General features: G+C 40.3%; 1 protein-coding gene across 2 annotated transcripts; it reads left to right on the top strand.

The window, feature by feature from the left end:
• Window positions 1-13,432: 13,432 nt before the first annotated feature.
• Window positions 13,433-18,467, top strand: LOC115037918 (protein FAM177A1-like). Of its 2 annotated transcripts, none has more exons than XM_029496701.1 (5): window positions 13,433-13,557; window positions 15,189-15,401; window positions 15,572-15,638; window positions 16,913-17,010; window positions 17,109-18,467. In XM_029496701.1, exons 1-5 carry the CDS (start codon window positions 13,489-13,491, stop codon window positions 17,334-17,336), a joined length of 675 nt encoding a protein of 224 aa, XP_029352561.1. In that variant the 5' UTR covers window positions 13,433-13,488; the 3' UTR covers window positions 17,337-18,467. The 2 variants fall into 2 exon arrangements, with proteins under 2 accessions (XP_029352561.1, XP_029352560.1); XM_029496700.1 differs by having other exon boundaries at window positions 15,189-15,407.
• Window positions 18,468-18,679: the final 212 nt, after the last annotated feature.

Genomic DNA, 18,679 nt, shown 5'->3' with positions numbered 1-18,679 from the left:
ATGTGACTTGCGGACTTGCCACTGCACAAGAAGAGATGAAATCAACAACAAGGGATTTGAATTCACGACACAGTCTTGAAGCTCAATGATTGTCAGGTTGGTATTTTCATTCTTCCTGTCGGAATAAATAGTGTGCTCTGAAGGTACCGATGCCCCTCAGCATAAAGTATAGCATGTGAAAATAATAGAAATAACCCAAAGGCGAAGGAGATAGGTAGAAAGAAGATACAGACACAGAAAGAGTACGAATTTCCCAGGAAGGGAGAATAGACAGGAGAGAGACAACAGCACAGACAACAACAGAGAGAGAAGAGAGAATGTCTGCACCCAATAGAAATCTGTATTGACTTTAACAGTGTGAAAACTTAAACACTTAAAGGGATTTTTTTGTTTTTTTTTTTGTCATCAATACAACTAAAACAAAATGTCCTGACTTCTCAGACAAGAGCCCAGTGAGCCCTTTGCCCTCACATTACAGATTTTCTACTGAGAGTGATGGGAAAACTCGATCCTTTGTTTCTGCTCTCTCTGGGCCAACAAATCTTTTTCTGATCACTGGAATGCACGTGGGGACTCCAGGATTATTGGGATATTGTATTTCCTTTTACCAGAATTGCTGCATGCATTTGGTCCTACATAGACACAACTGAACGCAGAAGAAAGCCAGGAAACAAGTGAAAATAAAGATCCGACGACGTATGCTATGTTATCATCAGCCAGTCGAGCACTGCAAATAGGGCTTTTGAGATTTAACTATTATTGACCAACTGGGCCCTTCAAAGGATGTAAAGTGCCAGGAAATCATTACCCATACCACTGCACCACCACCACTTGTCTGGACTGTTGACACAAGGCATCTTTGGTTTATGGGCTCATGCCATTGACACAAAATTTTGAGCCTACCATCTGTTGCCTCAGAAAAAATCCAGAATCCTGTTTGCGATCTTTGAGTTTACTTTCGCAACCTTTGACCACTTGCCACACAAAGGTTCTTTCTTTGTGTAAGTAATTTGTGGCCTAAATGGACAAAAAAAAAACATTCAACTTTATCAACCATTGCTCACTGAATTAATTCACTAGTCCTTCATACTTGGTACTGGACAAATTTATGTTTACTCTGTTCCAGCTTTGCTTTGGTCTCCACCAACAACCGGAGGGGTTATCTTGCTCTTTAGCTGCGGAATCTAATGATGTTCACCTTTGAGCTGCTACCTGTCTGCCCTTGGATTTTGGACAGGGGCCATACTGTGAGCTTTTAGAGTTTCCTATTGCAGCCAAAAATCTGAGAGGAAGGAAAACTAGCCACTGCCCGAACAATCAAAAAATCGAAGTAAAAAAACAAAATGCTTTGTAGAGTTGTGAACATATTCAGAGTACGAAAAATAAATATATATGTGTATAAATGCACTCAGTCTAAAAAGAAAATGTACACAACTCACCAATTCTCGATTTGTGCTTTAAAAGTAAGAGATCTGAACTATCTTATATTATGCAAGCTGGCATGGAAAAACAATCAACAGCCTCCCACTTTCAGCCATAAACCTCATGGCTCTCTGAGCTCACTCCCTCTGGTCTACCTCCACCTCTGCCCTATCCTGCCCCCGATCCCCATCTTCTTCCTCACCTCTCACCTCCCTCACGCTCTCATATCCTGAAATATTGGCCCCTCGCTCCCCTTTTGCCATTCATGCAGCCCACATGAGGCTGTTCCTTGACCCTGAAGTCCATGGACATGCTGCCAGTCTGATTATGTCAGATTAGCAACTTCTTCTCATTTGACTCTTTTCTGTCAGCGTCTTACTCCTCCCTTTTCCCATCAATTTGCCTTGTTAAGATAGAGTAGCCTGCTCCGGAGAGGCGGAGTCAGGAGGTAAAGGATAAAAAGAACCAGCCCATTGTAAAGGGCTGACATGACAGCCATTATAGTTCCATAATGGCCAATTACAACCTCCTTTTCACCATTTGTGTTGGTGCAGTAGACAGTATTTCAAAGTGTAAGCAAAGTGCTGCCTCTTTAAAGACAGTTTACAGTGAGTGTTTGTCTTTATCACAAAAGTGTCTGACACACAAAGCCAAAAGTGTGAATTTAGCACAGCAGCTTTCAGCCCAGTTGGCCACCACACATTATAAATGAGTTTCATTGTCATTGCAACGCTGCCTCAATGACAGTTTGAAGCAAAAGTTGTGTAACAGAAAAAGGAAGCAAAACTGGAACAAAGATGTTTGACATTGCCGTGAATCTGTTGCAGAAGTGAAACTAAAAACGATTTGTCCAACGATCTTCAGACTTGAATTTTGACATTTTCAGAACATTTTTTCGGACAAAATTCAAAAAATGTAAACTAGACTAGGGAGCAACTCATACCTCCTTAGTGAGAAAGATCCAAATCTTTGTTCAGTCTTTCTGGATGGAAGTTACATGAGAGCACCTTCTCTATGTAATAATCTAGCGTAATCAGGGGGCAAAGTCTATGCAACCCCCTACTGCTGGCACACTTCTACCTTTTTTGCACAAAATGGCTTCGGTTCTACCCAGAGAGAGCTGCCTCATATTCAGTCACTAAGGAACTGCACAGAATTATGCTGGAAGTGTCTTATTTTAGAGGTAAAGTGTTCAAAACTGAAACGTTGCACCTAATTTGATTTTGATTTGATGATAGCCTACGCCACTAGTGTGCTTAGAACATACAGCCATTCACACTTGAATGAATCACTGCTAAATGAACAGTTATTACTGCGTGAGCATGAGCGAACAGCTTTGTCCCTGCTGATGGACTTGAGCACCACGATATTTTCCATTCACCTCCAGATGTGAGAAAATATTGGGCACATTGGTTTTACCATCTGTTTTTAATGAGGAAGCTAAAGGATTGTTCTCTGTACCACTATGAGCCACAGTACACATATGCCATCTGTTTTTTTAAGAATAAATCTCACGTGGAATAAAATAAATATTCCAAGCTCAGAAAAAGGTCACACCCTGATCGCTTCAAGATTTTGGATTAATATGCTCCCAGCAAAAAGGAGTGAAAACTTTTTTCGCATAAACCCTGACCTGCAGGTGATGAGAACAGAGTCTTTGTGTTTGTGTGTGCAGGCAAGAGTGACCATGTGTCTGTACGTATCAAGAGGAGGTGGAAGGAATTAAACTGACTGATCTGAGACACCAAAAGTACAAATCTCCTTAATATCACAAATCAAAGCTTCCATCAAATCACAAGGACTCTGTCTGTAGTAATTGCGATTGCAGGAGTATCATCATATAATATTACAATTGCTTTTTCTGATTAATTGCCCTCCAGATGCACACTGCATACAGCCCAGCACTCAACTCAAGGACGGCCACCTGGCATCTGCAGTGTTCTGTGAAGAGAGCTGCCTGCTCATCAATGTTTGATCCTGCAAGCACCAGCAAACCGGTGTTTTATCAGGGCGGCTAATTATAGACAGAGAAGGATGTGGAAACGGCATCCTGCCTCCAGAGGAATCACGGCGTGCCCAAACATTTCATTTGTACACTGCCACACGTGCTCAGAAGCATCAACGGGCTGACAAAGGCGTTTGGTGTTCCAGAGCACATACACGCGCATGCACATAAATATCGCAGCTTCCTCTGAGGTTCACCACTAGCCATCCATCTCATGGGGGCAGGATCGCAAAATGACACGGTTAAATGTGCTTCTGTGGTTGGTCACTGACAGAAACATCTCTCTGGCTCCAATTTGGGGCCCTTGAACTCTGTGGTCTTTGTTTGTATCCTCCCAAAACCCCAGGTTTTTCTATTGTCAAGATATTTGCCAAAGTGTAGTTCAGTTTAGGGAAAAATCTCACTGGAGATGCTCTTGCATGCAGAGGTTACTGGAGCTAAATGAACCGTTTATATATAAAAATAGAAGTTGAGTCTCTAGATCTGATTGGATCTGTTATTCATTATTTAGAAGTTTAAATTTGAAGGAAGAATGTTGCTTTCATAAATTAGCAAACTTAACTTAACAAATAAATGAAAACTAATAATGAATAATTTAAGGCAGTCTAATTGTTCACTCATGCCTTAAATGTTTTTAATATCTACAATATCAATATGTTAGAAAAAATTTAAACCAGTAAGATTTGTTTAAAGAATCACGATTTAACCAAATTTGCAGTGTTAATGAAACATCTATCACTTAAGAGAGAGTGAAGCTTTGCTCTAATGAGAGTCCAAATCTTTGGCATCACTATGAAAAAATCTGACAGCTGAATTATCAGCTGTAAAATCAGCTAAACCAAAGCATATCCTCAAAGCATATATTCTGTCCGTCCTTTCAGGTTGCTCTTTTATTTGCCAATCACTCATCATAGGTTCATGGGTATTAAGGTCTGTGGGGATCTGAAATGAAGATAATCCTCAGATTTTGTATAGGTATGTGTGTGTGAGTGCTGTGTTCTGCCTTCTGTTCAGACACACTCCCCGGCATCTCAAAGATGTCAGCAGACGACAGCAGTCTAGCCTTGGATGCTGACTTCAGGGCACAACTCATAAAACAGCCACTTCTGGTGTAAAGCTGCTTTCACCTGCTTTGAGTTTCCGCTCCCATTTTCTCATCTGCGCTCCACGCCAAATTTCCAGCACGCAGCAGAACTCCTCCTTTAAGCACAGTCACATCATATAAATTATTATAAGTCATTTTTATGGTCGTGACAGAACAATGTGAGGGAGAACTTGGCTTCTCTTTGTAACGCAGGCCCTTCTGTAGGGCCCCGTAGCAAGCCCAAGATGGAAACACTGATGTGTGCCATTCATCTTAATGTCAGAGGTGTGTGTGTCTGTTTTTGTGCATGTGTGTGCGTGTGTGTATATTTTACTGATAGATATTCTGACAACTGAGTCGTCTTCCAACCTGTCTGAGGAAGAAGATACAGCCTGTTCTGATTTGTGAAGAGCTCAGAAGCTGCAGATGTCAGAAACCAGAGCAGTGAGAGCTCTGTGAATCTCCCTCAGTATCCCTCTCTTTTTTTCCCCTCTTCACACAGTTCATAAGCATACAGAGGCAGTACGGTAATCCAAATATTGACATACTGGGTAAGAAGGCCAGATTTCATATTTCCATAGCCAAACAAATATCCACGATAATATACATGCATATGAAAGGCTTTGCAAGTCTCAGAGTGCATTAGTGCCATGCTGCACGGTGGTATTTTTCACTTTTAATGAATCTGTTGATTGATGGATTGATTACAGTTGATAGCAATGGCGCACACTTAGCCATAGCGTCAATTCAAAATCTAGAATCCTAGATGGACTGGGTGGACTGTGAAAGCCACAGCAGGTAACTCGCACAACTTTCATGCTCATCAAACCAACCTGGCACCCTATAGATTAGGACACCGTCATCCCAGAAGAGACCACCAGTATCTGGATAGAAATGATTCATCATCTCTCAGGATAAATTTGTTCCAATTTGCAGTGACCCCTGCCTCTAAGGGACAAGTAGACCTAAGTATTAGAGAGCCAGCGGTTCCCGTCACTGCAGGGGTCAGGCACTGAGGCCTGTAGCCTTCTCTTCATCTGACACCACGCATCCACTCCTCCACTTGTTGAGGCTATAGTGAAGGATGACTCTGATCGCATCTCTTTTTTGCTACATCTCTGCCGATGGCCCCCTTTGGTTTTGGCATCACTGTCGTGCATTCATCTTTGTAATGGGATGTTAATGCCCTGCAAACCTTCTATAATATCCCTCTCTGTGTAATTGGCAGCAGACTTTTCTCGCTGCCACAGTCTGATCACGTTCTGCATTGACATTCTGAGTCACCTGAGGAAGACTTGCTCTTTTATTTTTCTTACATGGCACACTACGGCAAGGGCATCACTCTCATCACAAGAGTGCAGTCAACCCTATTTACTGACGCCTTTCCCTTCAATTTGACTTCAAATGTTTCTTTGGTCACAGTTCCTACTGAGCTCAGTCTGGAGCTCCTGCCATCTGTGCCCCAACAATGAACCCTCCCTCATCAGTCATTTATGCCTTTTCCTCCTGATACAAAACCTGAATATGCTGTTTTTCCACATATTTATTCAGGAGTGTTTTCCTTTAACTTTACAGAATAGCATTAATAAAATCTATTAACCAGTTTTTACTGTGCATATATATTCAGTCACGACTAACTTTCTCAATTGTAGTACAGTTAGCTGATTGTATAAGGGCACACAAAGTTTACAAACTGTTTTATTTTATGGGGTTTCCACTATTATATCTGTACTAAAACCTGGAAATTATTTCAAAAAGTGTTTGATGTTTATGTATATATTGCAGCTGTCACAAACAAACCAGACAGGCGGCAGTACAAGGGATGTCAGGTAGAACTATAGCGTGGAGAGCAAACAGACAAGCAATCAGAAATCAGGCAGGTACACAAACTAAAGTCTGGATAGCTTAGTGATGAGGACAAACACAATCTGACAAGCAGTGAAGTGGAAACAGGATGACTGGGTAAATAGGAACAGGTGTGTGTATAGGGCGGAGCAGCCTTTAGCTGGAGAACCAATGACAGAGTTGGGCTAAGTCAACACAACTATGCGCTACTTTTAAAATGTGTCTGTTTTGCTACGTTTGGGCCAGCCATCCACACAACTCCAGAGTCCTGAAGCACGTAAAACTGAGACATGAGACAGGGCTGCATTTTAGTCTGGCCAAGCAAAACCAGAGCCTTCTGAAACAATGACCCAGACACCCGTAGTTGCTTCCAGCCTGGGTCTTACCAGCCTAAGTTACCAGTGAGGACGTCAGCATATTACACATTGCTGACCATATTGTCTTTCCAAGCAGCCGTTGTGCAATTGAGTTCCGCATTTTAATGCTACAATTGCCTTTCCTGAAACTAACTATTGTAGAGCAGACAATCAACTTCCTGCTTCAACTGGTTTACATGTTCCCAATGCAGGCAAATGGTCACTTAAATGCAATATCAAGTGTGCTGGACTGGATTGAGATCGTTTTCAGGAGCTGAACAGTTGTATTCACAGAAAATGTATCTGTGTTCATCTAGCCTGCGTGGAAATTAAAATGATCAGAAACACCAGAGTGAACAATGGCAGACAAACGAATTGAAAACTATGGAGATAGCAGAAGTTCGTTTAGCCCTGAGGGTGCGGAAAAAAAGGATTTAAGTCTCAACTCAAAGATCTATTTTGAGTCAAGGTATTTGAACCTGGGAAACTTTCAAGGGGATGAATATGTCTCCACTTCAAATCGCATGTTAATGAGTGCCAACAGTCGCATATTTTTCTTGCTCTGGGTAAATGGCTTTCTCTTCTTGGAAGCAACGTTATTATGTCCTTGCCCTGCTGCTCTGTTGATTCAGTTGTAATGAGCTACTTTAATATGGCCATACAAACACGGAGGTCCTGAGTTAACTGGAAGTTTTGATGTCCACATTCTGAATGAAAATACAGGAAAATGAATTTCTGTGACAGGCAGATTTTCCTGCAAAGGGTGTGTTGATAAGAGCAGACAGACACCTTGGAGAGTCAGAGGCAGTGATTAGGATACACATTGGACCAGACTCAGGTTTCTTTTTTTTTTTTTCTGTTAATGAATACAAACACACATACCTGTTGCTACATGTACGCTCAGTGAGGTGTGCTGTTGAAACACACTTCAGATACAACCACCAATGGTAGTCTGTTTGTATGTATGCATAATTATCATTTTGCATGATTAACCACTGAAATGTATTCGTCACAGCACACATGCCACCAAACTACAAAGAGCATACAAAGCCTTTTTCTGGCCTTTCATTCTGTCATGGTTACACTGATCGCAAAATCCACCCAAAAGCAGTGTAAGCAATGAAAGTCTTTTATCAGCGCAGATGGTGTCCAAATATCCAGTGAAATAGTATTTAATATTCTCGCCCCCACTCTCTGTGCTGAAGAGATGCCATCTCATTTCCTTTGTGCTGCTATAGTACAGAAAGTCGTGCCCGTCTGTTCTTACCTTGAAAGCTCCTTCTGGTCATCATATTTGAGTCGAATATGATGCTTTAAAAGATTTTAATTCATATTTGATCCCTCAATTTGAAATGTCTCAGGCGTCTTTTATTTGAATGCCAATCTTGTGTTAATATAAAAGTATTGAGAGAAGTATATTGCCATTTTTGAGGCAAAACCAGAAACACGAGAGACCAGCGAATGAAAAGTTCCCCACACTGTAGATATGAAGGTGACTTCATGTGTTTTTCTATTTCCCAACTGTGAGGAAGCCAATCCTAAATGCTATTTAGACCAACTTTAATTGCTCTGAGGTTTAAGCTGCACATACCCAAGCCAACAATCTGAGATGGTGTGACAATAACCATGCACATCAGTTAGTGAAAGTGAAAACATATGGTTTGAAAAGAAGTACGAACGCAAGCAGCCACACAGGAATACTTCTTACATTCAGGCTAAAATCTTTACGCCGCAGTACAAGAACAATGTTGTTCCTTATATTTCCATGTCTGCATGGGTCATCGGCTGATGAGGATGTTGATATAACCCTCAATTGCGCCTTTTATGCATTAGCCTTTGCTGCAATGCATACAAGTTACAGGCAATCATAACTTTTGTGAAAAGAACATTAACAATGTTTGAAAAACCCTGGGAGGTTCTTCAGAGATTCTTCAAACCCGCTGGATTGAAAAAATATTTCATATCCTCCAATATAAAAGAGGATTTTTAACCTCTTCTATCCAGTGAACCAACTCTGTTTTGATTCAGAAGTGCAACTTGATTCAAATCCTTTACACTGCAGTAGACAGAATGTTTATACATATGTATATATATATATAGCTTTATTAAGACCTTTTACCGCTGTCTCTCAGCACTACATCACAAAATCATGTAACATCTTAAATTATTTTAAGACCAATAAAAAGAAAATAAAAAATCTAATTAAAAAGTCCCATTTTAACAGGAATCATTAATTGTTTTTTATAGACTTGATGAGTTTGTGGTAAATTGGTTAGTTAGCTAGCTGTAGCTGATCATATATACCAGAAAATAACGTCCACTGGGTGCCAGCTAATGATGAGAAGCTTGCTTTTGGTAAATGTTAAATCTGCTGCTTTTGTAGAAGAGTAAATCTTTACAGGCGCAGCAAAACTAATCTTAAGTCCAGAAATGGGCACCACATTGCAGGTCTGTGCAGTTAAGCTTTTTGCATGTAAGGATAGGATAGCCAAGAAAGAAGTTTATGAGTCAGTCTCATAAGTCTTTGACATGGATAAAGAAGATTTATTTAAAATATAACTGTGTGTGATTAGAGTTGCATCAGTTGGTGAGAGTAAATTAACTGTATGACTAACATCATTCACATTTGCAGCCGTTCAGCGTGACTAACCTTGAGCCAAAGCACAGAGAGAGCACAATCGCTCTTGGACATGTAATGTAAGTGCTAAGACATTTGGGAAAGTGTCAAACTGTCAGGAGCTGAGGCAAGTTGGAAAAAATGAAAAAGTCTGATTCACTCTGACTAATGACTTTCATTTGTGAAGAAAAATCAAGGGTCAATGCAGTGATGGAAGCAGCTCTGCAGCCATAGGAAATTTACATTATATTGTGTTAGTTTTTGTTATTTTGCAGAGTATTTAATGACACTAGAGTCTCGGGGAAAAAAAAAAAAGTGTGAGACAACACAGACCTTTAACTGGAAGCAATGGGCCAGTGGGAGGAATGATTCATGTTGACAGCAGAGCTCATATCACTGGAGGTGTAAAAGGGGCATTGCTGGAAGGGAACATACCATAATATGGATGCCATCGTGAAAAGCATGTTGAGTCTTCTCTTTGGCATGAGGCAGAAACACATATTGTATTGAACTACATGTGAACACAAAATACAACCTGTAGAGTGCAGAGAAGTCATTTTCTCCTGCACAAGCACCATTTCTACAGTCCACAGAGCTTGCATGGGGCACCTGAATAAACTTTGCTCAAGATTTAGGAGTAATAGCTATGTGTGATCCTAATAACTGCACCCATTCCATCACTTGAAAGCCATGATATTGGAACTGATTTCATAAATATGCTCTTATCCAGTCTGGGAAGTTAAATAGGGGGGTTCATATTTAAACACAAATGATTTTCTCCCAAGGCCAGAAAAGGAGAACACATCCAGAAACCTGGCACCGGTCTTGTTGCTTTTTCCACCTTATTTGGTGCAGTTGAATCAAATCATCGACTGTTTACCCTCTTGTTTCAGCTTCCCATCAGGGCTAGAGAATGTGCCAATCAAATAAGATCTGCATGAAACAGCAGCGGGGACTTTCAAATGAATCCTGGAAAGGGAAATGTAAGGTGAGAATCCAATCAAAAAATGTACTGTCAATCTCTGAATAAACTACTTCTGTCCAAACACCTCCCAGATTATCCCTTTGTAGTTTTCTATCATTAAAAATTACTTCCATATTTGAATGCCATTCATTCATTCTGGGTTGCAAGGGCTGCTGGAGCCAATCCCAGCTCACATTAGGCTAGGGGCAGGGGACAGGGTGCTCTACCCCTCGCCAGTCTATTGCAGGGCCAATATACAGAGATAATAAAGCAGTCACACTCAGACCTACAGGGTATTTAGCACAGAAAGGCCCCAGGCCAGGAACCAAACCTGCAACCTTCTAATTGTGGGGCAACAGCGCTAACCACCATGCTGCTGTGCTCCCCTTGAATGCCATTGGTTTTATTATTACTGTTATGTTATTATTTGATATGTATTTTGTGATCGAAATAACATTTTCACTGCTACACACACACACACACACACACACACACACACAAAGTTAATACTATAACAGATTTTGGGGCCTGCAGTTTCTCAAAGTCCATTTACTTGCAACATCATACAACTAAAACCTTTACTAAGACACAACAGATGCATCCCATTGGTTGTGATTTACCCTTTTGGGAAATCCATAATTTCTGACAGCTCAAGATTGATAATGTTTTCTCCAATAAGCAGCTGACCTGAGCAATTGCATGACTGATTACAAATAGTCTGCTTAAATGCCGCTGTCAGTTGTTAATGGGAAATAAGGCTGAACCAATGAAAAATTGCAAAACAATTTCTGATTTAGGGTAATCCAAACAAACTATGTGAGCAGAGGTGAACTATGGATCCTTTGATAGCACTAATTTAATATCTGCACAAAACGGAGAATGGTGCTGAGAGAAGCTAAGCATGGAAGAATCCATGGATCTTCTGGAAATGAGGAAGCATATTTTGGCTCCCAAGCTCTTTAAAAATGTAGTTCATTTCCTTATGCACCTCAAGCAAACATTTGTGTGGAGTCACAAAATGAGGCTGACATGCATTTTTTATGTTAGACTCCAGCTTTTCCTTTTGGTGACATCATTGGTCTGAGAGTGAGTTCCTTGGTTTTGTAGCCTCCAGTAAATTTTCCCAGTGGAAGTTGCTTTGCAGCTCTCCAAGTTGAGAGAAAGTATCTAAACAGGCTGATTGATTGTTTAATGTGCAGATATACGGGTTCCTGTTGGTGATTTGTAAAAATGAGGCCCAGCAACTAATTCACTGCCCATTCAGAGAAACTCAGCTCCCTCAGACAAGTCAGGGTCAAGTGGAGCTTTACTGACATCTAGTGGTGAAAATGGTAGTGCGGCTGGGACAAGCTGATTCAAAGAGAGCTGCAGGGAAGAAATACAGATTCTTCACTTCTAGAAAGAAGCAAGACCTCCTTATAGTAGTAGTCCACTGCAAGTAAAAGTCCTATGTTCAAATGAGTCAAGTAAAGGCACAAAAATTAGCTTCACAAAAAATTCTTGTGTTGTTGCAATTAAGGCAAGTGGACCTTTTCATATCATAGAAAATGATCATTATTGAGACATTTGACTCAATAATGCAGTTCTAAAGCGTTGTGTTAAACAGCATTGAGAGTATTTTCACTGGTTTTTAACTTATTTAAATTTTTCTAACTTATTTAGAAAAATGTTATAATGTGTAAAAGAATGTTATTGTTGAGGCACAAATTACAAAAAAGGTGAAATACGCATTGCTGCATCATTGAAAATAGCTGATCTTTGTTGCAAGGAGTTGTAAATATTTCTAAGACTGGAAACTTACTTTTTTAAAGAAAACAACACTTAATTAGCTTCATATAATTAGAGTTTAAATGGAGAATAAAGTTGCATAAAATGAAACTACAAAGTACAAGCACTTGAAAAAAGATGAAGTATTGTACATTGAGTAAATGCATTCACTATTCCATTCCACCACTCAAGAGCTGATACCATTGGCCAAACAATAAATCAGTATCAGACTTCCCATCAGCAGATTCAAGGATTAAGATAAAAAAAAATCTAAATCTCCACTTCAGACTGAGCTCTAAACCTAGGATAAAAAATGTTAATAATATCAACTTAAACAAATTCTGAAGTCTCCTGAGTCTCTGGGCCCCCGAGTCAGTGCTTAGACCATTCACTATTTCATCTGTGCTGAGATGTGGATTTACATCAATTTCCAAACACTTTCTTAGTATAATGTTTCCCTCCTCAGAAGGTTTCAATCAGGTTTACTACAGTACTGCAGCAGCTTTGTGATCCTGGATCCTGGGTGGTAATTCACAAAGTTTACAAGTTTGGATCACAGGCCTTTTTCACAGCAGACATTTTTTACTTGTCATAGTCAGATACGCACAGATGTTATTAATAATAATATTAACGATGGCTCTGTTCTGTTTTGAGTGGCACATTAAACTGTGACAGTGAGCCAGCATGTGGACTACCAGGGCTGTAAAACTGAAGCAGCTAAATGTAACTCAGCCACCTCTCCTGCTGTGGCACGTTAAAAAGGCATAAATTCCAATCTTGTCGTCAATGTTTGGGAAGTAAAATGCATAAAAATGACTATCGCTAATATTTTACTGTTGAAAAAGAGGCAGTAAAACAAAATTAAAAAACAAACAAAATAAAAATAAGCTCTTTTAGATGAAATAGACAATATACATACAACGTAACTCAATATAGTGAATGAATGGAGAATAGTATTATAATTTGAAATGCTAAAGAGCCTATAGCACTTTTCATTCTCTTTTTTTGAATGGTCCATTGCTTTACATAAAAGCATAAATACAACAACAGTTACAAAGACAGTAATGTAAAGGAAACGGGGTTAACCTGAAGATTTACCAAACAGCCAAGTGACCTTACAGCTTAACATTGGCCTGGCATTTAAGATGCCATATTAGAGTGACACGTAACAATAGAGTGAAATCATTGGCATGTCTGTGCAAAAGAATTAAACAGCTAATAAAACAGATAATAATAATAACAACAATAACAATAATAATAATAGCATACTAAGTGAAACGTGGAGCTCTGCGGCGGTCTCCGAGCGTCGCGCGTTCTCCTGTGGACCTGACGTCACGTCACGTACGGCCATCCACTTCCGGGTGTGTCCAATGCGGAGCAGACGCTGCTGTGGGCGCAGCATCCTCAGACGCGGAGAGGAGAGCAGCAATGGCCGATATCTCCCTTTATCTCACCAACGTCAATGTGTCCGTGGGACAGGACATGGCCGTGGAGCAGGTCGGTAAACAGCTTTCTCTGTGTGTTTATTTGTTTTAATCTCAGTAATCTCCCAGTAGGCGTGAGAAACGATGCTCTTTGGCCGTGTCGCCTTCCACCTCCTCACGTCAACGGTCGCAGATTCGCCAGAACTGATTTTTAGAAACGGCACCAAGCTGGAATACGCAGACGTCAGCCCTCTGCTTGGTGAGCTTTACCTGCTTCGGGAATGACAGACTCTTCATTCCACTGCCACCTGCTGAAAATGGACGACTAGTTGCGCAGTAACTGGCCTACGTGGTCGACCGCGACCCTGACATTTGAAAGGCATTTTCACAGTCAAATGATCCTGTTGCCATGGCAATCACACACACACAGCAAGGTGTGTTAAGAGCCAGTGGATTAGAGATCAGATCCTGCCTGCACAGCTGTCAGAGGTAGCTGTTAAATGGACAAATTCCCCGTTTGAGAGTAGCAAAGAATGAACTGTTTCAGCAAGCACAAGCTTCTTAACATTAATATGTATACATATGGTTTGGCAAGGGATGCTCATTGAAGCAAATTCAGAGCAATCAAAGCCTCTGTCAACAGTTGATTGACCATCACAGCTCCCAAAAAATTAAGAAATTCATTAAAAAAAAAAAAAATATGGTCAGCAGTCAAATGAATAAATATTAATCAACTGTCAGTGCTCTATATTTGTCTTGCCAATTTAATCGCACACCCATCCGAACAAATCATCCGTGGATTAAAGATTATCATATTAGTCCCTGGAAAGAAAAAAAAAAAAAAAAACTTGCATTACTATGACTACTGAAAACAAATTGTAAAGTCAATCACATCCCTGAAGAGTTTTTGGGCCTATTCCATTCTCAGATGACTGAACTCCTGCTCATCAAACTGAGCACCTTCCACTTCCTCCTTCACAATCTTCTCCCTGCCAACTTCAGCGAGAAATAAGTTGCGGATGCAAATTCAGTCATGTGTTTCTCGGAACTGATGGAAGATGTAAAACACATTTGGCGAGTAGGGTAGTTAAATTTGTAGTAATTGTTGATTTGCAGTTTCCAAAATGATCCTTTTTGGCACCGGTGTGTAAATAGCTAAATAACAAACAGTCAAACAATTACTTCATTACAACAGGGTTTACATAAACATGTAGACAGACAATCACAGGGGTAGGTTTTGTTGACCTTCTGGACTTTGTAACTGAGTTTCTTTGGTCCATGTGGATATTGGCACTTCTTTAAGGTGTGCTATGTTTGTGTATTGTGTATTCTAAGACTGGGTTAAATGCCAAGCAGTTGTTTTTTGAGACCTGCTGTTAAGTAGGTGTTGGTTGCCTGTATTGAATGTGTCTATTACCAGTTATAATTAGTGCATTTCCAGACTATACTGACAGCTGCTGACAGCATAAACAGGATTCGTGTGAGTGAAGCAGGCCTTTTTTCATTGTCTAGCCTGTGTATATCAACTATGTCTTCATGTTCTAGTTGGTCATGATATCACACCGGACATAAAAATAGTTTTGTATGTTTTTCTCCCTCACCTTGCAACAGTGTTTATTCTACTTTGAGGCCTTATCGATTTGCTCCCCAACAAAAGTCCCATAATGCTGGGCATTGTCTGTGTTTGTTCTGATGTCTTGCCAGACTCCAAGTCCAGGCCTGAGTAAGGACTTTGAGAGTGTGGAGCTGGGGGAGCATGAAAAGAGAGAGGAGGAGCAGCAGCAGAGGGAGAAGGCTCCTCGCAGGATCATCCATTTCTCCAGTGGCGAGACCATGGAGGAGTACAGCACTGACGAGGAGGAGGGAGAGGACAAGGAGCCAGAGAGGAAAGACCTGCTGTCCTCTCCGGTTGATGCGGTGAGGGTGAGGAATAGTGGAAGGATTTCTGTGTGCGTGTGCCTGTGGGTGTGGGTAGAAGAAGCTAAAGGAGGGCAGAGGAAACCCCTCAAATCAGACCAGCAACAGCAGCAACATGGCTGTAGCTCTTTATCCAAGTGTTTCAGTCATTGTATTTTTTTGTCTTGTAGTCAAAGATGACATGGGGTCCATATGTCTGGTTCCACATGTGGAGAGCTGCCACATCCACCATCTCAGGTTTGTTCATTAATGCAATGCAAGATTCGTGAGTTACTTGGCAAGTAATATTTTTACCGAACTATGAGTCTACATTAGCTTTAAGAATGAAAAAACAGACACTGGATAGTAATTACAGCTGCATATGATTCAAGAGTTCAAGGATATTCATTCGTCACATGCTGACAAATGAATATGTCTGATTGTTTACTGGAAAGGAACTGCGACAGACCCAACTGTGCTATGGCAAGAAAATAATAAAAATAAGAAGTTAAAATATAAATAAATAAGATGAGGGAAAGCTATTTACATTATCATCTATATACACATGGTATAAATATATAGACTGCTGCATACAATGAACTGAACTGCAAAATATTGCACATAGTTATATACTAGTATTATTTTAAACAAAAACACCAAATTGTTAATAAATCAAATAAATTAATTATCTATTTTGGGATGATTTAGTATTTTATAAATTTATTACAGACAAGTTTAAATAGGCCTCTATAAGCACTGGCACATAATTCACACAATTCAAAATAATTTAAGCAGAATAATACACGAGAGTGAGATACAGTAAACTGTGACTTCTGAACATGCGCGTTCAGCGGTGATCATCTATCACCTGACCCTAACCCAGTACCCATCAGTATGGGGCTAGGTGGCGTAATGAATTTATTCCATTAAGTGTGCCAGTCTTCCTTTCTCGCCCTTTCTGCCTAACCCCAACCTCACTCAACATCCAACATGGAAGGACACACAGCACTACACGATCTACACGGCTGAAGAACAGCTGTTCTGTAGAAAAATAGCAATTGTTCCGTTATTTGGCGATGTGTCTAACTTGAATAGAAAAATTTGCTGAGTTTACTGAGAGGTCAGAAGGCCACATAGGATCAAACTGATCGTAACTTTTCAGAGCGCCCCCTGCTGGACCAAAAGGCAAACCATTTAAGGTTATTTTTTCTTTCTCTTATAACAGACTTACCTTATTTTCGATATATGAAATTATGATTGATATTTCTTAAGAGTATTCAGGGTCACTATTGTACTTGAAAAGTTTTAATTTAGACAAAAATGACTTAATGATGCCGCTGAAACTGTTACCTTAATGACATTAACAGAGGATTGTAAGGAGAAGATCTATGAGGTATTACAAAGATAAGAGTGCCATTTTGTTTGCTCCTAATTGTGCTGAATTAAACTGATCTTCAGTTGTAGTCAATGGCTATTCTTTATAATCAGAAGTTTTGCTCCATTGTATCCAATTTTGCCTTCTCACTTCCCAGCATGTGACTACCTTGGGGAGAGGATGGCCTCCCTCTTTGGGATTACATCAGCCAAATATCAGTACGCCATCGATGAATACTACAGGATAAAGAAAGAGGTATGCTGTGGTACTGAGTCCCAGTTATTGTATTTTATTGTATTTATTTTGAATTCAGTCACGAGCTGATGGAATTCCTTCCTGTGTCCCTGTGTCAGAGGGAGGAAGAGAAGGAGGAAAACCGGCTGTCAGAAGAGGCAGAACGATCCTTCGACCAGTTTGAATCTCAGGTAGACGAGGACGAGCCAATCACCATGACAGACCAAGTGGAGCTGTCTGCCACAGCCTCTACCGCCGCTCATCCTGAAGTGACCTATAAGATTGAGGATGAAAGTCAGGTGCTTTCAAGCACCATCAGAGTCCCAGCTATTGTTACAGCAACCTAACCTCCCTCTAAAAAGGATGTATGAGCTCTCATGTGTGTTTGTTTTTCTAAAGAAGGAACACTGTCTTGTTTCACCATGCACCATTTGATTTGTGTAAGACACAGCGTTAGACGGGCAGTGCTCCTGTATGGTGGTTCTTTGGCAAGGACAGTGGTGATGGAATTCCTCCTCTGACTATGACGTGTCCCTTTCCAACAGTATAGCAGCTGATAAAGTAACTGCTGGATAATGTAGGCTTGTTATGAAACAACTAGTGAAAAACAAAAAAAATCTGTCAAATATGTTTCAGTTAATCTGATCATATATTGTGTTGTTTACACTGTTTTCCACGCAGTTTTTCAGTCTGGCACAACGTTTCATTGTCCGATACTTGCAGCGTTGTTAGTTGCTATAGCAGCTTCCCAAATGTGAACATTTGCCATAAGGTGAAGATCATATTCGCTCCCTTGTGCCTCTGATGGACCAGACACTGTGCCTAAATCACCAATACAGCCAAGTCAGTGCCAGATCTAGACTAAACATATTTTGAGAATGGTTTTAAAGTGCTCAAAAGAAGTAAATTAGCCTTTGGTTTTAGTGTGTACACTCAACTTTGGATGAAGTTTTTCAAATGCCTGACACATTTAACAGCTGTTTTGTTCAGATCTGGTCAAAATGGTGCATTGTTGATACACCCAGCTGAACCAAAGAGCTGGTCATTTTAACACTCCCTCACCTGTTTTAATCTGTGTCTGTATTAATGTTTATGAAGCGTGTATTGCACTGAATGCCTGTTGAAGCACTGAGCAGATTTGGCCTTAGTTATCAAATCATCTGTGGGCCACGAGACTAAAACTATGAAGACGGGTTTAGGTGTTCTGTGTTGGTCTGACGGTATGACTGTCTGCCTCATCTACTACACGTAGAAAACATCCAGCAGTCGATGTGGTATGTTGGTCTTCGATAATGGCAGCAAGCCTTATTTCACTAAGTCTTTATAAAGACAAGCAAACTTACATTTTTAATATTTTTTAAGTACAATTTTTTATATTTATGTATTTATTTTACCAAACTGACTGTACTTCATTTAAACCTTGTTTCTATTGTTTAAGCAACACAGTAATGAACCCTTAATTAAAAACAACATAATTATTGTCTGACTTTCACAACGATCTGTGTGGGAGTTTTTCCTTTCAAGAAATGATCAAGTTAAACAGTTCCAAATGGAAATGTCTATATTATTTTCCCAAGTCAGCGCTGGCAGTTTTTGTTGCCGAAAGCCACACAGTGGTTCGACAGTGTGAGCGATCTGACCCATCTTTGTTGCTGCTCACAAAGCGCCTGTGTTCTGTGGCAGACCGCTC

This window comes from Echeneis naucrates, chromosome 24 (assembly GCF_900963305.1).
Source record: "Echeneis naucrates chromosome 24, fEcheNa1.1, whole genome shotgun sequence".
NCBI classification, from domain to species: Eukaryota; Metazoa; Chordata; class Actinopteri; order Carangiformes; family Echeneidae; genus Echeneis; species Echeneis naucrates.
This window is presented reverse-complemented; position numbering and strand designations above follow the sequence as displayed.

Bases quoted from the DNA above. Each gene is read 5' to 3' on its own strand.
- LOC115037918 (XM_029496700.1), top strand. From the start codon at position 13,489: ATGGCCGATATCTCCCTTTATCTCACCAACGTCAATGTGTCCGTGGGA. The intron at 15,408-15,571 runs GTGAGGAATAGT...TTTGTCTTGTAG, and splicing joins CTCCGGTTGATGCGGTGAGG to TCAAAGATGACATGGGGTCC. The intron at 17,011-17,108 runs GTATGCTGTGGT...TCCCTGTGTCAG, and splicing joins ACTACAGGATAAAGAAAGAG to AGGGAGGAAGAGAAGGAGGA.